This window comes from Oncorhynchus mykiss, chromosome 1 (genome assembly GCF_013265735.2).
Source record: "Oncorhynchus mykiss isolate Arlee chromosome 1, USDA_OmykA_1.1, whole genome shotgun sequence".
NCBI classification, from domain to species: domain Eukaryota; kingdom Metazoa; phylum Chordata; class Actinopteri; order Salmoniformes; family Salmonidae; genus Oncorhynchus; species Oncorhynchus mykiss.
Window position 1 is genome coordinate 27,983,180 of NC_048565.1, and position 25,823 is coordinate 28,009,002.

A 25,823-nucleotide genomic window follows, 5' to 3' on the forward strand; every position below is an offset into this window, starting at 1 on the left:
CTCAGATTTGGTGTACACATTTGTTTACATACCTTTTAGTGAGCATTTCTCATTTTCCAAGATAATCCAGCCATTTGACAGGTGTGGCATATCCCAGGACCTCACATTCGGCTTCTTCACCTGCGGGATCGTCTGAGACCAGCCACCCAGACAGCTGATGAAACTGAGGAGTATTTCTGTCTGTAATTAAGCACTTTTATGGGGGGGAAATAATTCTGATTGCCTGGGACTTGCTCCCAAGTGGGTGGGCCTATGCCCTCCCAGACCCACCCATAGCTGCACCCCTGCCCAGTCATGTGAACTCCATAGATTAGGTCGTAATTTATTTATTTCAATTGACTGGTTTCCTTATATAAACTGTACCTCAGTAAAGTTGTTGGGTTTATATTTAACTAACTATTTAGCAGTCTTATGGCTTGTGGGTAGAAGCTGCTCAGGGTACTCTTGGTTCCAGACTTGCAACAAAATCAAATCAAATCTTATTGGTCACATACACGTGTTTAGCAGATGTTATTGCTGGTGTATCGAAATGCTTGGCATCGGTACCACTTGCCGTACAGTAGCAGAGAGAACAGTCTATGATTTGGGTGGCTGTAGTCTTTTACAATTTGTGGGGCCTCCCTCTGGGCCGTACGCACTACCCTCTGTAGCGCCTTGCGGTTGGAGGCCATGCCATACCAAGTTGCCATAACAAGTCAAGATGCTCTCAATGGTACAGCAGTATAACTTTTTGAGGATCTCAGGGCCCATGACAAATCTTTTCAGCCTCCTGAGGGGGAAGAGGCCCTATTCATGAATGTGTTTGTGGACCATGATCGATCCTTAGGGATGTGGACAGCGAGGAACTTGAAGCTCTCAACCTACCCCGTCAATGTGAAATGTGCCAGTGATGAAGCAGAAATGTAATGCAGGAAGCACATACGCACTGGGGAGTCTGCTGCCTGCCTCCTACATCGGCCTACATAGCCTATAGGACAGAATAACCTGCATCCAATATGCAACCGTTTGTGTACTGTACGTGAGTGTGTTTCTGCATGTCTCTGCAGGCTTTTCATGTGTACTCTCCCTGCTATAGTACAGTACACAGGATCTCTTTATCTAAACCGGCTTATATAAAATATAGAGTTAGCTTTCGTCTGGTTACATGAAGCAAAATCAGAACAAACAAACAAATGTACTGAGTGAGTGAGTACCCATGGGGATGCAGGGTGGATCCCTATAACTATAGTAATGTAAACAAGTCAATTCCCCTCTTATGAAGGATGCACAGGCTTCTCCTCCTTTCCCCTCCAAACACTCAGGCAGGAAACACAGAAGCAGTGAGTGGAGGGGGCCTGGATACAGAGGAAATGAGGTTGAGAGAAACTGTGTGAGTGGTGGAGTCCTCTGACCTCCTTATTTAAGGCATAGCAGAGTGGGTAAGATGGGAGGGAAGGGGGATGGGGTTAGGGGTGTAGGACCTAGGGGGGTGAGGGAGAGGGCAACAGTTGCATTAGGTGAAGAGGGGGCAGGGAGGAACAGGTTATGGTGTAATTGTAGTGTTTCTGGAGACAGTTGTCTAGAGAAGGGAAAAGCCTTGGAATGGGGAAGAGGAAGGCTGGAATATAAGGCCTTGGGGAGGTCAGGGGTACAAATGAGCAAAACAATACCATCTGTACTAAAACAACAATTTCAAACCAAATAGCGTGCTTTATTCAATGTTATACAGTTGACACAGTACAGTACCAGGATAACAACATAACACAAGTCCAAATTCTGACATAATAATACGAGACGTTATTATTCAGACACACTTGAAGCCCATTCATTTAACAACCTGTAACTAAAAATAAAGTCCCTGAATTAGCCTGTCTGTGTGAGTGTCTGTTACTGAACAACCATAAAATTACCTTGTAATAGGAGCTGTGTCATTACGTTGGGAGAACAGTAGCTGAGGAAACGCTCAGTGATCCTCTCCCCTCTTAGCTCAGGTTTAAGAAGCAGCTAAGCTGACATGTTCATGAAACATAGATCTTTCATCTTGCATCATGTCAGAAACTGTGATAGTTATTGGTATAACTAAGGTACATCAGAGTGAGACACATCTTTCTCCTCAGATTAGCTGGAACTTATCCAGAGAAGTGCAGTCCGCACAACAGGGAGGTGAAATGCAACTTTAACTCTTCCAATGAACAGCATACCAACCCGAATCACTGCAGGAGATGTGGAGCGATGGCACAAATATCTGAGCAGTGTGTGGATTCCTCATCTCTTTCCCTCTCGAGTCAATGCCAATAACGACTGATACAGAGTTCAGGGTGTGGAATCATGACTGTGCTGCTCATTCTCCTCTTCTCACTCCTGGAATGCTTTCCTTTCTTTTCTTCATCCTGGTGATGATGTTGACAAATGTTCAGTACAGGAACACCCACACAGCCATGTGCTGAGGTAAGCAGGTTAACACTGCCAACACACCTCTCATAGAGGTAGGAAGACACAGTCAGGGGTCTGAGTCTAGGTGATTCGGGTCACACGCAGGTCCAGGAACAGATGGAGGTGTAATGAGAGTGCTGTGTGTAGATTGGGAGTGTGAAATCTGACGCAGGTCCAAAAACAGCAGGTAGCAGGTACTGTCGGGCCATTCCAAACACATGGGCAGTCCAGAGGCCAAGTACTGGGAAGAGAAAACACGAGAGGGAACTGGGCAGGCATGTTCAGAGTGGTGCGCGCATGTGTCACAATTGTTAGCGTACCTCTCCTCTATTATTCCTTGTCATCGCTTCATGATGTTGCCGAGACGTACTTTCTTTTCCTGCTCAAACTGCCGGTGGTCAACTCTCTGCAGGAAATTCTTTCTCTCCACATACCTAAAGCCCAACAAACACAGAAAATAGAATTACTAACACACATAAACATCCAGCAGGAGATATTACAAAGCAGGCACGCAAACACACTGCTCCTATAAACAGCCGTTCTGGGACAAGCATGTTACGCAAGGTCCTGGCTCATTGTTATAGTGAACACCTGATAGCATGTTAGCACTAAGTGCGCACACAAAAGTAAATTAGTTGATTAACAACTCTCTGGCTTATGACAAGCATCTTTGTCACACAAATGCAAATTTAGTTATCAATACCTCAACTATTCAAGTGTCAACTACAACAGTGTGATGAAGATGAGTGTAATGAAGGTGGTAAGACAGAGGGGCTGTAGGTTTCCCCAATGGCTGTTTAACTCTTCTTACCCAGCAGGAGCTAGGAAAGTAGCTCTTCCCATATTTTTTTCCTTTTCCTTCTCTCTCTAAGCACTGCCTCTGCCTAGCACACTAGGATCCATATCTCTACACACAAGGGACAGTTTGAATGAAATACACCACTGTACCCACAGTTATCCTCTAAACCCAAACCCGTTCCCAGAGATAGGAAGAAGCCAGCTCACACCCACCACTGGTTGTTCACTGGCCCTAGATCAGAGAGAGGGAGGCCTCATCACTGGCCCCCCAGTCTGTGTGTGACCCCCGTGGGAGAGCCGGCCCAGGGCGTATCCCGACTATGGGGCTGTCTGGAGCTCCAAGAACAGTTCTGCGGCCTCCAGCGTGGCCCAGTGGACCGCCTACTGCAGTCTCTTGCTCAGGCCCCTGGCCTCCGAACCCTATAGACTGACTCCCTCCACACAACCACATCCCTCCCAAAGAGATGGAAAAACACGGGAGAAATTGAGGTACTCGGAGAAAGCAGCAATTTAGCTGTCGGACGGGTTGTATTTCTGAACCTTCTAAACTACGGTCTTTACTTCATCTCACCACTGTCTAGAGAGGCTGAATATAGAGTGAGACGGTCTCCTCTCTCATATCTTATACTGTAACACAGACACAGTGGTGGGTAGTGTGACATCTCTGCCTGCATGGTTATGAGCCTCCTCTACTCTCAGCAGGCAGTGACGGAGTTAATCATCCCAATGTTACTAGGGCTGCTCTTAGCAACGGGCAATGATGTCATGCTAGATTAGCATCCCCAGGGGAGTATGAACCCCCCAAGTGCCTAGCTCTAGTGTAGACAAAAACATGGGATTGGAGAAATTAGAGAGCCAGCCATGGAGACAGTTGCAGGCTGGGTAATTATAATGACTGTGTAATTATGATACCCCCAAGACATGCTAATCTCCCCTGCTATTGGTAATGGTGAGAGGTTAGCATGTCTTGGAAGTATGATCTTTGACCCTCTGTAACTTTCTCACCATAATTATTAACAATTCATTCATAATTATCCGTAACCATGGTAGCATCCATATTAAATGAATGTAGAAGTGTTTAGGAACATATAATATTCTTATTTATAATATAAAGTGAAAAGACCATCATTTTTATTGGGCATAAAATAATCTGAAACAATCGAAATGAGCTGCAAATGCATCCATCAAGTTTGTAGTGTGACAAACTTAATGTAATCTTTGCGTGCTAAGAATATAGGACAAAATACTAAACTTTTGACTACTTTATTTATAAAAATCTTTAATCATTTTGACCCCTAGCTTTTCAAAAAAGTATTACTTGTTAAAATAAATCTCTTTCTCTGACCAATTGTATTAGTATAAAATAATATACACTGAGTGTACAAAACATTAGGAACACCTTCCTAATATTGAGTTGCACCTCCTTTTGCCCTCAGAACAGCTTCAATTTGTCAGTTATGGACTCTAAAAAGGTGTCAAAAGCGTTCTACAGGGATGATGGCCCATGCTGACGCCAATGCTTCCCACAGTTGTGTCAAGTTAGCTGGATGTCCTTTGGATGGTGGACCATTCTTGATACACACGGGAAACTAATGTGAGTGAAAAACACAGCAGCGCTGAAGTTCTTGACACACTCAAACCAGTGTGCCTGGCAGCTACTACCATACCCCGTTCAAAGGCACTTAAATGTTTTGTATCGCCCTCTTTGTATTCACCTTCTGAATGGCACACATACACAATCCATGTCTCAATTGTCTCAAGGCTTAAAAATCCTTCTATAACCTGTCTCCTCCCCTTCATCTACACTGATTGAAGTGGATTTAACAGGAGACATCAATAAGGGATCATAGCTTTCACCTGGTCAGTCTATGTCATGTTCCGAATGTTTTCTACACTCAGTGTAATTTAACTTTTTTTTTTTGCAAACAATATAGCTCTGTATTTGAATTATTTTATACAATCTTTATCAACGATGTCAATCATTTCAGACCCCACTGTATATCACCTGACACCTCACAGTCACCACTCAGCAAAATATGGAGACCCTGTTGATGATGTCATGACTTCCCCGTTGGCCTATCTGACAGAATTAGGTCATCTGATTCTGCGCCCATTTTTTCCACCCAATCTACATATGACCACTTTGTTATAATTTGGTATCTTTCATTTCTCCGTCATATGTTCTGCACAAAGCAGGTCACCTTCCTATGGGGGAACACTTGGCCTAAATGTGTCATACGCCTCAAGGTGACTTCAGTTTACAGTGGTAGATGAGACAGATATATAGCGTGCTGATTAGTTGTTGTCTACACACATGACTTTTGAGTGCAACACTCCAGAGTTCCCCTCAGGTCTCACTGTCAGTGATGTCGGGCACTGATGTTGGGCCATTAAGCCTGGATCGTAGTCAGCGTTCCAATTCATTCCAAAGGTGTTCGATGGAGTTAAGGTCAGGGCTCTGTGCAGGCCAGTCACGTTCTTCCACACCGATCTCGACAAACCATTTCTGTATGGACCTCACTTTGTGCACGGGGGCATTGTCATGCTGAAAGAGGAAAGGGCCTTCCCCAAACTGTTGCCACAAAGTTGGAAGCACAGAATAGTCTAGAATGCTGCATGCTGTAGCGTTAAGATTTCCCTTCACTGGAACTAAGGGGCCTAGCACGAACCATGAAAAACACCCCCAGACCATTATTCATTCCATAACCACCTCTTCCACATACTTTTGGTCATGTTTTTATTTGTATTTTTTTTAATTTAACTAGGCAAGTCAGTTAAGAACAAATTCTTCTTTACAATGACGGCCTACCCAGGCCAAACCCGGACGACGCTGGGCCAATTGTGTGCCGCCCTATGGGACTCCTGAATAACGGCCGGATGTTATATAGCCTGGATGGAGTGTATCCGTTCATATCCAAGATGGGCAGTGAATATGTATCACTTTAGTGTACAGTAGGTGTCTGCCAATAGTCCTGTGGTTGGCTGCCCTGAAACACTCACATGTACAGCAAACACTCCAAACACTCACTGCATACTAAAGGAACATAGGGCAAACGCTTCTGTGTATGTGAGTGGTTTCAATAATGTGTCCAAAAAAAGATTTACAACCTGCTCTAGACTGTGTTTTGCCATCTCTGCTCATTAGCTTTCCTGTGACGCAGGAGGAGAAGGAACCAGCAGCCAGGCTGCACAGCTCATCAGTCAGACAAAGATGAGGATGGAGATAAGAGGGGGAGAGAAAGATGGAGGGGGGACTGTTAAATGACTCATCTGTTCAATAGTAACCTTTAGGAAAGAATAATGCTACTGCAGGGCCTCTGACAGCAGAGGGAAAATCCTGCCTGTGCTGGGAGATGGACGCCAGTGGAAGCCATGGGTGTCAGGTGCTGCTGGTATTCTGAGCAGGCATGCAGACAGACTGCTTCATAGCTACAGGTCAGGCAGGGGATAAGGCTGGACTGCTGCAGAGCTCAGTCAGGAACAACCTGCCTATCATCACAAAGGACTTATATCATATCAGAGATGATTTTTCTGTCTATCCAGAGTCCAACCTGCTGGTGACTACTGTAGATAGATAGAGGCTACTGGTATCAAAGATAGACGTGTGCTGTTGCTCAGAATTAGTAGTAGGCTGGTGGGTAGAGAAAGAATACTTTTTAACTGATCTATCAGTTTCCCTGCCTCTCTATGGTGGAGTGGTGTTGCAGAACACTATATGGCTTCGCTGGTAGTATTAGAGAGAGACTCACCCTTCTTTGCCTCGGTTGTGGATGGCCAGCTCGTCCCCGATGCCCTCCTCATCCTTGAAGGCGTCCCAGTCCATCTTGGACTTCTCCAACGTGCTCATCTTCTGTTTCTTCCCCCCGAGGCGGTTCAGGATGCTGCCCATCCCTGCAGGCCTCTTCACACTGAGGAGGACACATATGGACATTACACACTGACAGAGAATACAGACACAGGGCTGATGAAGCTGGCAATTTTCGCAAGCCTCCTCTTCAGAAAATGGGAGAGAAAAGGGATATTTGGAAGTTTCAAGGGAGAGAAATAAATGAAATCGCCACAAGCTCTAATGCTCACAATGAAGATAATGGAATAATGGGGCATGGGAGTGAATGAGCAGAGAGAGATGAGAAAAAAAGGAATTGGGGCAGTAGGTAGGAAATAGGGATAGATTTCAGATTATAAAACCTAACAAAATAAAATTGCAGTTATTCTTCTAGCAGAGCATTTCAGCCCATCAGCTTGTTTCTTTGTGCAGCTGTTTGAACAAAGACATCAGTTCATTTTGAATCAGAAGAAAGTCATCCTGACACTGAGGTTTCGCTTGGCTGCAGTAATGAAATGTTAAACGATGTGTGCTTAGAAATAGCTGAAGACATTAGACTGGCTCTCCTCTCTCTCCACCATATGGGAGCCTAGCGGGAGGAAGAGGGCCATCAGACCTTGGAGGGGGGGACTAGAGGGTGTCAAGGTTCCAAGAATTAGCACTTTCACACTCAGGTGAGTCATAGTGCAGGTCCCTTCAAGAGGAACAGACTCTAAATGTTTTACTATTGCTTTCCTCTCTGTGTGTGCGTCTGTGTGTGTGCGTCTGTGTGTGTGCGTCTGTGTGTGTGCGTCTGTGTGTGTGCGCGTGTCAGTAAAGACAGGGTGTGTTTAACAAGGGCTTCTCCTTTCTCAAGGTTTTTGTGGATCACCAGGAAAGGGAAGTGACACTGAAACGAAGGTCAAGAAAAGATGACATGTAAGCATACACCCTTGCACACACACACACACACACACACACACACACACACACACACACACGAACAGCCTCCCGCTCTGAACATGTTGATAACAACCCTGTTAATATAGAGTTCCAGCTCATTGGAAGTGTGTTGCAACAAGCTGCTCGTAATGTAATCGGCAGTAACAGGCTGCTATAAAATGACAAGGCAACGTGAGGATAAACACACTGGAAAACACATACTAATCAATCCAGCTGGAGGTAGGGCCAACGACAAGCCTGAATCACTAACACACACTCCAATATTGTCAGTCATACAGTGTTACTATAGTATATTGCTATTTAAAGGGTGGTGGTGAATTTACAGGTACAGAGATAAGGAGGAATGAGAGGAGAAAGAGACATTTCTCTAATCCACACACAGGCAGATACTTTTCTCTCTTTCCATAAAAAGGGTAAGGATTATTTGAAGAGAAGCAAGGCTAAAGTCTGCCTGACAGAATGCATTTGCCATCTGTGTCGGCGCTGTCAGCATCGTTCAGAGAGAGGAGGACGGCGTGCACCAGAAACGCGAGGGGGAATTGGACTTTTCTTCTACAATGTTTTGTTTGTCTGTCTTGCTGTGATTCCCTTCAGGAACAGATCCATTTCCTCCAGAATAGCAGAACACCACACATACACGTCTTATCCTACCAACACGCAACACACCCAAACTCCCCTCCAGAATACACACTCCCTTAGTAATGTACTCACACACACATATTGCCACACACAGACACACACCTGCTGACTGAACATGTCACATAAGCCCATGATTACAGACATCTTTCTGCCAGCTGTGTCCACTGAGCACTGTTCCCACAGCAGCCTAACATTGGCCAGACTAAACATCCAAACAGCCTAGTAGCCTACACATGCATGCAGCCATGCACATGTACGTAGACACACATAAGTGCATGCATGCACATGCGCTCACACACATACAGATGTAGGATCTTCATTTGACCTATATTGTCACAGCAAAACAATCCTGCAGCAACAGGATTAATCTGCAATGTTGCTTGGTAGGTAGTTAGGCTATTAGCTGGCCAATAGTAAGCTATATGAAAAGTGCAATACTGTTGATTTAACTGTGTGTTAGTGTGGGTTTTCCTGCAGCGCAGGAAAATTCGCAGCAACAAAAGGGTGATGAAATGAAGATCCTACATTTGTACTTGGCACACATGGACGGAAGCACGCACACCTACACATGCACACACCGTTCTATACGTACAAAAACAATAACATCCATTTAGAATACAGTGTACGTTGAGGAAAATGACATGGAGCTAAACAAAACAAACAGCTAAATGAATTAAGGTCACAGATCTAATATTGTTTTTCTTTTTTTTGCTCCAATTCAATCCTGGCTCAGCACCCAAGACAGGCACTGCCAGCGTCCCAATAACTGCACTGCATCATTGGCCTCTGCTAAACACTGGGCTGCTGCTGCCCAGTCATGTGCAAGCAGCCAGCCTCAATGCAGCAAATTGAGCCTCAGCCTCTACAGCAGACTGCTAAAGCACATAGAGGTCAGATACACTACACAACTCCAGTGTTGAGATTTCAACATCTGTGTGATTGTGTCAAGGTTTGTGAGCCTCATTTGGGATGGAGAGAGTTATGAAGAAGGATGGAGAGTGAAGGGAAGGAGGGAGAAAGGCAGAGGGATACAGAGCAGTGAAGCAGTTCCTTAGTGAAGAGGCAGGGTAAACCGTGCAGCAATAGGTATACCTGCTCACAAACACACACGACTGTAATCCAGGCTCCAAACTGCTGTGACAGGGGATAAATAGACAATCAGAGCTCAACTGATAGTCATTCCAGCCTGTCCCCGTCCCTATGTGGTGGGCTGGGGAGGGTCTGGGCAGTGTGCCAGGCTGCAGCACTTAGCTCTCTCTATGAGCCTGGAGAGAATGTTAAACGCATGGACAAGGTTACAGCACAGCCCTCCAGCAGAGAGATAACCCATTGCCCAGGCTGCACGACCTGTTCTAGGAACATACACAAATGGATACATGGACACACACACACACACACACACACAAACACAGACAGTACACACACACATGCACACAATACACATGCACACGCACACACACAAACACAGTACACACACAAACACAGACAGTACACACACACATGCACACAATACACATGCACACACACACACACAAACACAGTACACACACAAACACAGACAGTACACACACACACATAGTACAGACACACACACAATAGACATGCACACACACACACACACACAGACAGTACCCACACACACACATATAGTACAGACACACACGCACACACACACAATACACATGCACACAGCACACACACAAACACAGTACACACACAAACACAGACAGTACACACACATAGTACAGACACACACACAATACACACACACACACACACACACACACACAGCTCTGCAACCTTAGTGGAGGAAGGAGGAGAAGAGAAAAAAGGTGAAGTGAGGAGCGGGGTGCTAAGAGCCCCTGCAAACAGACAGGACTGTCATGGCCATCTCATTGAAGACCTCTCTGTCAGGAAACAGCTGTCATAAAGGCTCCTAACAACAAACCCGCTCTCTATTCTTCTACTGTTGCCTCAAAAGGAAATACATTCCTCCCCTCGGCCTCCCCACCACATTCCATTGTGCTGCACAAGGAATGTGTCCCCTTCTCAGGGAGGGCTGCTAGAGTGGGACTGACCCCAAGCTTTACCCATAATAACAAACAAATGGACCACTAAGATGGATTCTTGATGTACTGTCAACAATGGGTGCTGATATTTAGTTAGTCGAACGGCTGCTATGCTCTGTTACACTACAGACCAGGGAAAATCCTTTTCTCTGTGGACCTCAACCTTCCCTTCTCTGTCCCCTGTTCGTGTCCCGTCTCTGTTCCGTCTGTCTTGTATGCACTGTGAGGTCTGTCTGAGCAACGGGACAGGGAGATGCTTGGCTGACCAAGATAGATCAGGGTATAAACATGGAGGAATTTCACTTTAAATTATACTCCATTTGGTTGGACTTTGTGTGCACATGCGTTGGCTACATGGAGAAGCATGGCTAGAGTCCAACCAAACGGAACATAACATTGCGGATAAAGTTCGGAATGACACAATTTCATGTGTACAACATCCAAAACCTGTATGACTATACTGAGAGCCTTCACAAAGGACGTACAGAGCCTTCACAAAGGACGTACAGAGCCTTCACAAAGTATTCACACCCCTTGACTTTTTTCACATTTTGATGCGTTACAGCTTGAATTAAAACATGTATTACATTGAGATGTGTTTGTGTGAGTGTGTCACTGGCCTACACACAATATCGCATGATGTCAAAGTGGAATTATGTTAATTTTTTACAAATTAATTACAAATTCAGATCTGAAATGTCTTGAGTCAATAAGTATTCAACTCCTTTGTTTAACAAGTCACATGATAAGTTGCATGGACTCACTCTGTGTGCAATAATAGTGTTTAACATGATTTTTGAATGACTACCTCATCTCTGTACCCCACACACACAATTATCTGTAAAGTCCCTCAGTCGAGCAGTGAATTTCAAACACGGATTCAACCACAAAGACCAGGGAGGTTTTCTAATGGCTCGCAAAAAAGACAACTTATTGGTAGATGGGTCAAATAAAATAAAAAGCAGACATTGAATATCCCGTTGGGTATGGTGAAGTTATTAAACCCATGTTGGCTGATGTATCAATATAACCAGTCTCTACAAAGATAAAGGTGTCCTTCCTAACTCAATTGTCAAAGAGGAAGAAAACTGCTCAGGGTTTTCACCATGGGGTTAATAGTGACTTTAAAACAGTTCCAGAGTTTAATGGTTGTGGTAGGAGAAAACTGCTCAGGGTTTTCACCATGGGGCTAATAGTGACTTTAAAACAGTTCCAGTTTAATGGTTGTGGTAGGAGAAAACTGCTCAGGGTTTTCACCATGGGGTTAATAGTGACTTTAAAACAGTTCCAGAGTTTAATGGTTGTGGTAGGAGAAAACTGCTCAGAGTTATCACCATGGGGTTAATAGTGACTTTAAAACAGTTCCAGTTTAATGGTTGTGGTAGGAGAAAACTGCTCAGAGTTTTCACCATGGGGTTAATAGTGACTTTAAAACAGTTCCAGTTTAATGGTTGTGGTAGGAGAAAACTGCTCAGAGTTTTCACCATGGGGCTAATAGTGACTTTAAAACAGTTCCAGAGTTTAATGGTTGTGGTAGGAGAAAACTGCTCAGAGTTATCACCATGGGGCTAATAGTGACTTTAAAACAGTTCCAGTTTAATGGTTGTGGTAGGAGAAAACTGCTCAGAGTTTTCACCATGGGGTTAATAGTGACTTTAAAACAGTTCCAGTTTAATGGTTGTGGTAGGAGAAAACTGCTCAGAGTTATCACCATGGGGCTAATAGTGACTTTAAAACAGTTCCAGTTTAATGGTTGTGGTAGGAGAAAACTGCTCAGAGTTTTCACCATGGGGCTAATAGTGACTTTAAAACAGTTCCAGTTTAATGGTTGTGGTAGGAGAAAACTGCTCAGGGTTTTCACCATGGGGTTAATAGTGACTTTAAAACAGTTCCAGTTTAATGGTTGTGGTAGGAGAAAACTGCTCAGAGTTATCACCATGGGGCTAATAGTGACTTTAAAACAGTTCCAGTTTAATGGTTGTGGTAGGAGAAAACTGCTCAGGGTTTTCACAATGGGGCTAATAGTGACTTTAAAACAGTTCCAGTTTAATGGTTGTGGTAGGAGAAAACTGCTCAGGGTTTTCACCATGGGGCTAATAGTGACTTTAAAACAGTTCCAGTTTAATGGTTGTGGTAGGAGTAAACTGCTCAGGGTTTTCACCATGGGGCTAATAGTGACTTTAAAACAGTTCTAGAGTTTAATGGTTGTGGTAGGAGAAAACTGCTCAGGGTTTTCACCATGGGGCTAATAGTGACTTTAAAACAGTTCCAGTTTAATGGTTGTGGTAGGAGAAAACTGCTCAGGGTTTTCACCATGGGGTTAATAGTGACTTTGAAACAGTTCCAGTTTAATGGTTGTGTTAGGAGAAAACTGCTCAGGGTTTTCACCATGGGGCTAATAGTGACTTTAAAACAGTTCCAGTTTAATGGTTGTGGTAGGAGAAAACTGCTCAGGGTTTTCACCATGGGGCTAATAGTGACTTTAAAACAGTTCCAGAGTTTAATGGTTGTGGTAGGAGAAAACTGCTCAGGGTTTTCACCTTGGGGCTAATAGTGACTTTAAAACAGTCCCAGTTTAATGGTTGTGGTAGGAGAAAACTGAGGATGGAGCAACAAAATGTACACATGACCAAAAGTATGTGAACACCTGCTAGTCAAACATCTTATTTGAAAATCATGGGCATTAATATGGAGTCGGTCCCCCCTTTGCTGCTATAACAGCCTCCGCATTTATGGGAAGGCTTTCCACTAGATGTTAGAACATTACTGCAGGAACTTGCTTCTATTCAGCCACAATAGCATTAGTGAGGTCGGGCACTGATGTTGGGCAATTAGGCCCGCAGTCGGCGTTTCAATTCATCCCAAGGTGTCCGATGGGGTTAAGGTCAGGGCTCTGTGCAGGCCAGTCAAGTTCTTCCACACTGAACACGGCAAGTCATTTCCATCTGGACCTTGCTTTGTGCAAGGGGGCATTGCCATGATAAAACAGGAAAGTGCCTTCCCCAAACTGTTACCACAAAGCACAGAACCATCTAGAATGTAATTGTATGCTGTAGCATTAAGATTTTCCTTCACTGGAACTAAGGGGCCTAGCTGGAACCATGAAAAGCAGCCCCAGACCATTATTCCTCCTCCACCAACTTTACAGTTGGCACTATGCATTGGGGCAGGTAACATTCTCCTGGCATCCGTCAAACCCAGATTAGTCCGAGGGACTGCCAGATGGTGAAGCGTGATTCATCACTCCAGAGAACGTGTTTCCACTGCTCCAGAGCCCAATGGTGGCAAGCTTTAACCTACTCTAGCCGACGCTTGGCATTGCGCATGGTGATCTTAGGCTTGTGTGCGGCTGCTCTGCCATGGAAACCCGTTTCATGAAGCTCCTGATGAACAGTTCTTGTGCTGAAGTTGCTTCCAGAGGCAGTTTGGAACTCGGTAGTGAGTATTGCAACCGAGGACAGATGATTTTAACGCACTACGAGCTTCAGCAATCTCTTGTTGCTCCTCGACGTTTCTACTTCACAATAACAGCACTTACAGTTGACAGGGGCAGCTCTAGCAGGGCAGAAATTTGACAAACTGACTGGAAAGGGGGCATCCTATGACGATGTTGCGTTGAAAGTCACTGAGCTCTTCAGAAAGGCCATTCTACTGCCCATGTTTGTCTACGGAGATTGCATGACTGTGTGCTCGATGTTATATACCAGTCAGCAATGGGTGTGGCTGAAATAGCCTAATCCACTAATTTGAAGTGATATCCACATACTTTTGTATATATAGTGTAGTTACTCCACAATCCTAACCTAAATGACAGAGTGAAAAGAAGGAAGCCTGTACAGAATAAAACTATGACAAAAGATGCACCCTGTTTGCATTAAGGCACTAAAGTAAAACTGCCCAAAATGTGGCACATAATTCAACTTAATGTCCTGAATACAAAGCGTTATGTTTGGGGCAAATCCAGAGGAGCAAGTCAGAGGAAAGAGCAGTTCCATTATGCATCACAATGGTCCAACATAATCCAATCATAATAAATGTATAACAAGAGCAAACCATTAGCTAGTGTCCAGTGATAGGCTATGCATTATGTGATTATGAGTGTGTTTGGGCACCAGAGAGTGACAATAGAGTATGTTTAATCATATTTGCTAAAGGCTTTATTCAAACGCAGGCTTGACAGTTTGAATAGAGACCTTTAAAAGGAGGCCAATTGGCTCACCCATCCTGACTAAAACAAGTAAACAAGCCCATACAATCCAACTATCGAGCAAACAACAGCAGTAGCAGTACCTCGAGCCCCACTCGGTCTTCCAACTGGCCTACAGTACAGTCCCTCTCTGTGGCGCAAGACTCGGGTGACTGAAGTGATGCCAAGATGGACTACGCCGCGTGAGTGTGCATTCTGACATGCCCATCTGAACTTTCCTCAGAAGATTCCCTCTCTTCCTCCATCTTTCCCTCTCTCTCGCTCTCCACACCTCCTTTGCTCTCCTCATTGCTCTGTGATCACGCTTGCATTATTTACCATAAAGTACTGTGAAAGTACTATACAGCCACACTCTTTTATCCATTTTGTTGGTCTCTTGTATTTATACAGAACAAAAACATAAACACAACATGTAAACATGTTTCATGAACTGAAATAAAAGATCCCAGAAATGTTCCATACGCACAAAAATTACTCTAAATTGCTGTGTACAAATTTGCTTACATCCATGTTAGTGAGCATTTCTCCTTTGCCAAGATAATCCATTCACCTGAATCACAGGTGGCTTGTTTCAGCTCGTTGTACCTAGTTATTGATACCATGACTTGATACCATGATACCATGACATGACCATACCATGTTTTGACTCATGTCACGTCTATGCTAATAAGGTAACAATTCACTAGCTAGCTAACCAACAACTGTAACAACAAGTGCTAATTGTGCAAAATTCCTTATGTTTTCAATAAACATTTGGAGAATAAATATATTTTACATGTTGTTAAAATCTTTTGATTCCAAGCCAAACCCCCGTTTGTTTTGCCCCAAAGATGTGAACGCATTGGTTTTGCTGCTAAACAAGCGACTTCAATTACACATTTAATAAAATCAATAAAAAATAAACGTACCTAGATTCCTACATAGAGAACTGATACTGTATACTGATTGTTGGGATGGGATTGGCGTGGGTTGTGGGGGTCTGGGGGCATAAAGTTTGGTGCAAATCAGATGATGGGTACTATATTTAATGAATATGATCTGAATCCTTTAAATACAATTTGGGTGCAATCAATTAGCTTAATTCGCAGAGATACAATTACATTTCAACAAAATAATCTTTCAGGAATGCCAATATTACCTGTTTCTAACTAGAGACGCAATTTCAGAACTATCAGATGGTGGGTGTCATGGCTTGTTGAAATGACATGGAACGACTCTCTGGCACCCCTTCGGTCCCCTAACAGGAGCAGCCATAGCGTACCTGCAGCAGTAGCTCTCTGCTTTCTGCTCTGCTCTGCCTGGCTGTGTTGTGTTGTGTTCTAAGTGAATACATAAGCAGCATGTTGGTTAATATTTGCTCTCCCCTGATGGGTTTCTCCACAGGTGCCTCGCTCCACACTTACACACACTCACCAGCCCTCTAGCTCGCTGCCACACAGGCTATTTATACATGACAGTATGCATCTCTCTCTCACACTCACAATATGTGAGTGCTTCCTCTTCAGATTTTTCTTTCCATTTTCATCCTCTATGCTCATGCGTCTCTCTCTCCCTCCTCCCTATGAGTCCCACTCAATATATCCCCTCTCAGTTTCTCTATCCCTCTTTCTCTTAAAATCCAGATGGTTTAAACAAACACGGGTAGAGTGCAAACTAGCCCAGAATTCTCCAGAAGACTAAAAACTATGTGATTCAGAAATACATCTCAGGCCAATTTAGTCTGAGGAACTGACATAAAAGCAGAGACACAAAGAACACCAGAGGTTAGGCTGGGCTGCAGCTAAAAAGAGAAATTAACTTCCGAGTGGTGGGCCTCCGTGTGCTGCTGCGTCTCCTCTTTCACCAGGCACTAACACAGACTAGTCCTGACAGAGTAACAGAGTTTAAACTCCTCACTCATAATCCCTATGATGGGTAAAACACACGTGTTCCTCTGCTGTGGTTACCAGGGAGACTGTCAAACACACCGACTCAACAGGAAAGAGGGAGGTCAGGGGAAATGTGGCTCAGGCTGTGGGTGTCTCAGGTGTGTGTGTAGACATTGTCTGCCACACATTGGAAATACACATTTGGGATTACAGGATTGCACATTGGTTTATGGATGCTCTGCGATACTACAGACACACTCATATTGACACAATTACTGACACGGCAACATCACAGCAACACATCTCCTGTAAACTACATGGAGAATGCTTGTCATATTTCTTATTCATACAACACTAAAACACTGGCTGCTTCTAACCCAGTGGTCAGCAACCATTTCTGAGTCAACATCACTTTGAGTCAAAAAGCAAGCAGAGAACGACCGCTCAGATATTTTTTAAACGTGACTTAAAAAACATAAGCCAATGAAATATTAACCAATTAAAAACAGTTCTGAAGAAATAAGGATTGTGCAGTAAGCTATAGGGCCAAAACATTATTGTTAGACACATTCTCATTCAAGGGTTTTTCTTTATTTTTTACTATTTTCCACATTGTAGGATAAGAGTGAATACATCAAAACTATGAAATAACACATATGGAATCATGTAGTAACAAAACAAGTGTTAAACAAATCAAAATATATCTCATATTGGAGATACTTCAAATAGTCACCCTTTGCTTTGATGACAGCTTGCACACTCTTTTGACCGGTAACATACAGTTGAAATCAGAAGTTTACATACACCGTAGCCAAATACATTTAAACTCTGTTTTACACAATTCCTGACATTTAATCCTAGTAACAATTCCCTGTCTTAGGTCAGTTAGGATCAACACTTTGTTTTAAGTATGTGAAATGTCAGAATAATAGTAGAGAGAATTATTTATTTCGGCTTTTATTTCTTTCATCACATTCCCAGTGGGTCAGAAGTTTACATACACTCAATTAGTGTTTGGTAGCATTGTCTTTAAATGGTTTAACTTGGGTCAAATATTTTGGGTAGCCTTTCACAAGCTTCCCACAATACGTTGGGTGAATTTTGGCCCATTCCTCCTGACAGAGCTGGTGTAACTGAGTCAGGTTTGTAGGCCTCCTTGCTCGCACACACTTTTTCAGTTCTGCCCACACATTTTCTATAGGATTGAGATCAGGGCTTTGTGATGGCCACTCTAATACCTTGAATTTGTTGTCCTTAAGCCATTTTGCCACAACTTTGGAAGTATGCTTGGGGTCATTGTCCATTTGGAAGACCCATTTGCGACCAAGCTTTAACTTCCTGACTGATGTCTTGCTTCAATACATCCACATAATTTCCTCCCTCATGATGACATCTATTTTGTGAAGTGCACCAGTCCCTCCTGCAGCAAAGCACCCCCACAACATGATGCTGCCACCCCCGTGCTTCACGGTTGTGATGGTGTTCTCCGGCTTGCAAGCCTCCCCATTTTTCCTCCAAACGTAACTAGGGTCATTATGGCCAAACAGTTCTATTTTTGTTTCATCAGACCAGAGGACATTTCTCCAAAAAGTACGATCTTTGTCCCCATGTGCAGTTGCAAACCGTAGTCTGGCTTTTTTAATGGGAGTTTTGGAGCAGTGGCTTCTTCCTTGCTGAGCGGCTTTTCAGTTTATGTCAATATAGGACTCGTTTTACTGTGGGTATAGACACTTTGCACTTTTTCACAAGGTCCTTTGCTGTTGTTCTGGGATTGATTTGCACTTTTTGCACCAAAGTACGTTCATCTCTAGGAGACAGAACGCGTCTCCTTCCTGAGCGGTATGACGGCTGCGTGGTCCCATGGTGATTTTACTTGCGTGCTATTGTTTGTACAGAGGAACATGGTACCTTCTGGCGTTTGGAAATTGCTCCCAAGGATGAACCAAACTTCTGGAGGTCTACATTTTTTCTCTGATGTCTTGGTCTATTCTTTTGATTTTCCCATGAGGTCAAGCAAAGAGGCACTGAGCTTGAAGGTAAGTGTCGAAATGCATCCACAGGTACACCTCCAATTGACTCAAATTATGTCAATTAACCTATCAGAAGATTCTAAAGCCATGACATCATTTTATGGAATTTTCCAAGCCGTTTAAAGGCCCAGTCAACTTAGTGTATGTAAACTTCTGACCCACAGGAATTGTGATACAGTGAATTATAAGTGAAATAATCTGTCTGTAAACAATTGTTGGAAAAATGACTTGTGTCATGCACAAAGTAGATAAATTCATTAAAAAATAAATTCATAAAAAATCCTACAATATGATTTTCTGGATTTTTTTCCCTCATTTTGTCTGTCATAGTTGAAGTGTACCTATTATGAAAATTACAGGCCTCTCTCATCTTTTTAAGTGGGAGAACTTACACAATTGGTGGCTGACTAAATACTTTTTTGCCCCACTGTAGCTGTACCATGACACTTGCATTGCTGCCGGAAAATGGCGCAGGAGGAGATGGCCGCCGTTTTACGGTCACCTAACCAATTGTGCGATTATGTGTTTTTTTTTGCGATATTTGTAAATTATTATAATAAATTATTTTGTACATAATGTTTCTGCAACCGTATCTTACGGAAGAAAAGAGCTTCTGGATATCAGGACAGCGATCACTCACCTCGGATTAGACAAAGATTTCTCCAACAACAACAACAACAACAAGCAGGACTCACACGATATTCTCCAAACACCCCACAAGTCAGACATACCAATTATTCGCAAAAGGAAGCGACGCAGAGGATGAAGAGCCGGATGCCTCATCCGGACCCGCAGAAGACAACGAGGAAAGCTGCCGTTACCGTCAATATTACTCGTCAACGTGCAATCATTTGACAATAAACTGGGACATCAAAAACTGTAATATCCTATGCTTCACGGAATCATGGCTGAATGACGACATGGATATTCAGCTAGCGGGATACACTCTGCACCGGCAGGATAGAACAGCACACTCCGGTAAGACAAGGGGGGGGAGTTCTCAGCTATACTTTTCGTGGCTGTTTATTTACCACCACAGACAGATGCTGGCACTAAGACCACACTCAGTCAGCTGTATAAGGAAATAAGCAAACAGGAAACCACTCACCCAGAGGCGGCACTCCTAGTGGCCAGAGACTTTAATGCAGGGAAACTTAAATCAGTTCTACCAAATCTCTATCAACATGTTAAATGTGCAACCAGAGGGAAAAAAATTCTAGATCACCTGTACTCCACACACAGAGACGCGTACAAAGCTCTCCCTCGCCCTCCATTTGGTAAATCCGACCACAAATCTATCCTCCTGATTCCTGCTTACAAGCAAAATTTAAAGCAGGAAGCACCAGTGACTCGGTCTATAAAAAATGGTCAGATGAAGAAGATGCTAAAGTACAAGACTGCTTTGCTATCACAGACTGGAACATGTTCCGGGATTCTTCCGATGACATTGAGGAGTACACCACATCAGTCACTGGCTTTATCAATAAGTGCATTGAGGACGTCGTCCCCACAGTGACTGTACGTATGTATATACCCCAACCAGAAGCCATGGATTACAGGAGCTTCAAATTCCTTGGTGTCCACATCAACAACAAACTAGATTGGTCCAAACACACCAAGATAGTCGTGAAGAGGGCACGACAAAGCCTATTCCCCCTCAGGAAACAAAAAATATTTGGCAGGGGTCCTGAGATCCTCAAAAGGTTCTACAGCTGTAACATCGAGAGCATCCTGACCGGTTGCATCACTGCCTGGTATGGCAATTGCTCGGCCTCCGACCGCAAGGCACACAGAGGTTAGTGCGTACGGCCCAGTACATCACTGGGGCAAAGCTGCCTGCCATCCAGGACCTCTACACCAGGTGGTGTCAGAGGAAGGCCCTACAAATTATCAAAGACCCCAACCAGCCACCCCAGTCATAGACTGATCTCTCTACTACCATATGGCAAGCAGTACCGGAGTGCCAAGTCTAGGACAAAAAAGGCTTCTCAACAGTTTTTACCCCCAAGCCATAAGACTCCTGAAAAGGTAACCAAATGGTTACCCGGACTATTTGCATTGTGTGCCCCCACCAACCCGTCTTTTAGGCTGATGCTATTCTCTGTTTATCTTATATGCATAGTCACTTTAACTATACATTCATGTACATACTACCTAAATTGGCCCGACCAACCAGTGCTCCCGCACATTGGCTAACCGGGCTATCTGCTTTGTGTCCCACCACCTGCCAACCCCTCTTTTTACGCTTCTGCTACTCTCTGTTCATCATATATGCATAGTCACTTTAACGATACCTACATGTACATACTACCTCAATAAGCCTGACTAACAGGTGTCTGTATATAGCCTTGCTACTCTTTTTTCAAATGTATTTTTACTGTTGTTTTATTTCTTTCCTTACCCACACACACACACACACACACACACACACACACACACACACACACACACCTTTTTCCCCCGCACCATTGGTTAGAGCCTGTAAGTAAGCATTTCACTGTAAGGTGATACCTGTTGTATTCGGCGCACATGACAAATAAACTTTGATTTGAAGTAACCCTCCAATTGTTCTCCACTATTCCACCCACCCAATACATTATCACTGCATATTGGCTATACTTGAATTGCCCTGCCAATGTTCTTCTCATAGCATTTTTAAAATGATATTTAAAACAATGTAAGCATATGATCACACTGGTAATAGATCATTTGTTGTATTACTTGTGAGGCACAGCTGAGTGAGCATAATAAAACCTTGTTTTTTTACTGCATCTGATGGTCAGTCTGAGGGGAGGGAGGGAGCAACAGTGAGGCTACCGCTCACCCGACTCACTGTCCCCTCTGCTCTGCCTCCCTCTGCTGAGAAAAGGGGACACAGTTTTTCAGCTGATGGCGTAACTCACTGCATTATTTCTGCCTCATGCACCAATTCATGTTGTTACTGCTATGTTCAGAGAAAGTGAAATATTCCTTGATATTATTAAAAAAGACACAATCCACTAATGATAACTACGCAAGCCTATAGGAACACTTTGCTACACTCATTCATTGCAGCTGCAGTGCTTGTTGTAGCGTGAGTGGAAGTAGGGAGAATGTTCAACACTTTTATAAGCCATAATATGCACAAAGAAACACAAGGGTTTATAGTTGTTTTTTTTTACCTAAATGTTTGGTGATTGACGATCAACTGGTTGGTGACTACTGCCCTAACCAATACAAAACATTAAAAAAATCACACAAAGGAGCACAAAAAGGATGCCTCTTCAGCACAAACTTAACCACCATCTGAAAGAATTTCCACACATGCACACACCCTACAGGCAGGCAGATGTGATGCCTCAGGTCATGTGAACCAACCTGTGACATTTTTAACACCCTCACATTTCTCCACACCTTAAAATGGCTGCTAAAAAGCTGTGTGTGTGTGTGTTTGTGTGTGTGTGCATCAATCACTGTGTGTGCACACTGGTTGCTATTGTGCACACAGAGACTGTCAACTCTCTCCGGTCACAGCTCCCCACACAAATCACTGTCACAATGTATTCACTTTCCAGTGTCCCAGTTACAGCCTGTCCTCAGCCCTGCCAGATACAGTTAGACCTGTGTGATCTCGCTCTCCTTAGCCAATGTGAGTAAGATATTTTAACAGGTTAAAATTCACAAGGCCGCAGGACCAGATGGATTACCAGGACGCACAATCAGAGCATGCGCTGATCAGCTGGCAACTATCTTCATGAGACATTTTCAAACTCTCCTTAATCCGGTCTGTAATACCTACATGTTTCAAGCATACCACCACAGTCCCTGTGCCCAAGAACGCCAAGGTAACCTGTCTAAATGACTATCACCCAATGGCACTCAAATCTGTAGTTATGAAATGGTTTGAAAGGATAGTCATGGCTCATATCATCCAAGACACTGTGGACCCACTCCAATTCGCATAGCACCCCAACAGATCCACAGACGACGCAATCTTTAATGCACTCCACATTGCCATCTCCCATCTGGATAAGAGGAACACCTACAGTTGAAGTCGGAAGTTTACAAACACTAGGTTGGAGTCATTAAAACTCATTTTTCAACCACTCCACAAATGTATTGTTAACAAACTATAGTTTTGGCAAGTCGGTTAGGACATCTACTTTGTGCATGACACAAGTAATTTGTCCAACAATTGTTTACAGACAGATTATTTCACTTATAATTCACTGTATTACAATTCCAGTGGGTCAGATGTTTACATACATTAAGTTGACTGTACCTTTAATCAGCTTGGAAAATTCCAGAACATGATGTCATGCCTTTAGAAGCTTCTGATAGGCTAATTGAATCATTTGAGTCAATTGGAGGTGCACCTGTAGATGCATTTCAAGGCCTACCTTCAAACTCAGTGCCTCTTTGCTTGACATCATGAGAAAATCAAAAGAAATCAGCCAAGACCTCAGAGAAAGAAATTGTAGACCTCCACAAGTCTGGTTCATCCTTGGGAGCAATTTCCAAACGCCTGAAGGTACCACGGTCATCTGTACAAACAATAGTACGCAAGTATAAATACCATGGGACCACACAGCCATCATACCGCTCAGGAAGGAGATGCGTTCGTACTTTGGTGCGAAAAGTGCAAATCAATCACAGAACAACAGCAAAGAACCCTGTGAAGATGCTGGAGGCAACAAGTACAAAAGTATCTATATCTAATGCTTGCATCAGTTACCTGATGTGGAATAGAGCTCTGTGTAGTCATGACTCTATGTAGTACTGTGCGTCTCCCATAGTCTTTTGTGGACATGGGGACTGTGAAGAGACCTCTGGTGGCATGACTAGAGCCTGTAGGACCCGCCTTGTTGAAAGTGCTGAGAAGGTAGAGCAGCGCAATATTATGGACAGACTACTCCCCATCTTAGCTACTGATATATCAATATGTTTTGACCATGACCGTTTACAATCCAGGATTACGCCAAGCAGTTTAGTCACCTCTGTACCTATTTGTTTAGCGTTGCAGTAATTTCGGTCACTGTAGTAGCTGACGTGCATAGTGTTGAGTCTTCCGCATACATAGACACACTGGCTTTACTCAGTCAGCTGCCCTGGGGAATTCCTGATTCTACCTGCATTATGTTGGAGAAGCTTCCATTTGGTATACTGATATTTTATTAGGATCCCCATTAGCTGTTGTAAAAACAGTAGCTACTCTTCCTGGGGTCCACACAAAACACGAAACATGACATAATACAGAACATTAATAGACAACAGCTCAAGGACAGAATGACATAAATATTTTTTTTTCTCCAAAAGGCACACGTAGCCTACATATCAATAAAAACACACATATCTAGCTCAAATAGAGGAGAGGCGGCTGTGCCGTGAGGCTGTTTTTTGAAACCAGGTTTGCTGTTCAATTGAGCAATATGAGATGGAACGGAGTTTGGCTCTATATAATGACTATATAATACCGTATGCTTTATTGAATTTGTTCTGGATTTGGGGACTGTGAAAGGACCCCTGGTGGCATGTCTGGTGTGGTAAGTGTGTGTGTCAGAGCTGTGTGTAAGTTGACTATGCAAACAATTTGGGATTGTAAAGACATTCATGTTTCTTATAAAAATAAGAAGTGATGCAGTCAGTCTCTCAACTCAACTCTTAACCAAGAGAGACTGGCATGCTTAGTACTTAAATCAGCCCTCGGATTACAATGAATAGCAAGACATGCTGCTCTGTTCTGGGCCAGCTGGAGCTTAACTAGGTCTTTCCTTGCAGTACTCGACCATACGACTGGACAATAACCAAGATAAGACCAAACTTGAGCCTGCGGGACTTGCTTCTTGGAATGTGGTGTCAAAAAAGCAGATAATCTCTTTATTACAGACAGACCTCTCCACATCTTTACAACCATTGCATCTATATGTTTTGACCATGACAGTTTACAATTTAAGGTCATGACAAGTAATTTAGTCTCCTCAACTTGTTTAAGAGCCATACCATTCATTACCAGATTCAGCTGAGGTCAAATACAATGCTCTTCATTTTAGAAATGTTCAGGACCAGTTTATTACTGGCCACCAATTCCAAAACAGGCTGCAACTCTTTGTTAAGGGTTTCAGTGACTTCAATAGCTGTGGTTAATGATGCGTATATGGTTGAATCATCAGCATACATGGACACATATGCTTTGTTTATTGCCAATGGCAGGTCATTGGTAAAAATAGAAAAGAGTAGAGGGCCTAGAGAGCTGTCCTGCGGTACACCACACTTTACATGTTTGACATTAGAGAAGCTTCCATTAAAGAAAACCTATTGAGTTCTATTAGATACAGTGCCTTGCAAAAGTATTCATCCCCCTCTGTGTTTTTCCTATTTTGTTGCATTACAACCTGTAATTTAAATGTACTTTTATTTGGATTTCATATAATGGACATACACAAAATATTCCAAATTGGTGAAGTAAAATGAAAAAGATTACTTGTTAAAAAAAAAAAAAATAATAATGAAAAGTGGTGCGTGCATGTGTATTCACCCCCTTTGCTATGAAGCCCCTAAATAAGATCTGGTGCAACCAATTACGTTCAGAAGTCACATAATTAATTAAATAAAGCACACCTGTGTGCAATCTAAGTGTCACATGATCTCAGTATATATACACCTGTTCTGAAAGGCCCCAGAGTCTGCAACACCACTAAGCAAGGGGCACCACCAAGCAAGCAGCACTTTGAAGACCAAGGAATTCTCCAAACCAGTCAGGGACAAAGTTGTGGAGAAGTACAGATCAGGGTTGAGTTATAAAAAAAATATCCGAAACGTTGAACATCCCACAGAGCACCATTAAATACATTATTAAAACATTTAAAGAATATGGCACCACAACAAACCTGCCAAGAGAGGGCCGCCCACCACAGTGAAGCATGGAGGTGGCATTATCATACTGTGGGGATGTTTTTTGTAATCGGCAGGGACTGGGAAACTCGTCAGAATTGAAGGAATGATGAATGGGAAATTCTTGTCTTCCAGAGATTTGAGACTGTGACAGAGGTTGAC

The 25,823-nt window shown here is 43.3% G+C and overlaps 1 protein-coding gene across 3 annotated transcripts in view; it reads right to left on the reverse strand.

Moving 5' to 3' along the window:
- Positions 1-1,669: 1,669 nt before the first annotated feature.
- The window catches only part of cfdp1 (craniofacial development protein 1), a 48,697-nt gene continuing 24,543 nt past the window's right edge, over positions 1,670-25,823 (reverse strand). For 2 of the 3 annotated variants that reach the window (XM_021597599.2, XM_036974966.1), the window contains 2 exons: positions 6,960-7,118; positions 1,670-2,846 (listed from right to left, as the gene is read on the reverse strand). In XM_021597599.2, coding sequence (XP_021453274.1) covers positions 2,753-2,846; positions 6,960-7,118 — 253 coding nt within the window. In that variant the 3' untranslated portion in view covers positions 1,670-2,752. The remainder of the gene's footprint in view (positions 2,847-6,959; positions 7,119-25,823) is intronic. The other variant, XM_036974976.1, reaches the window with a different exon arrangement.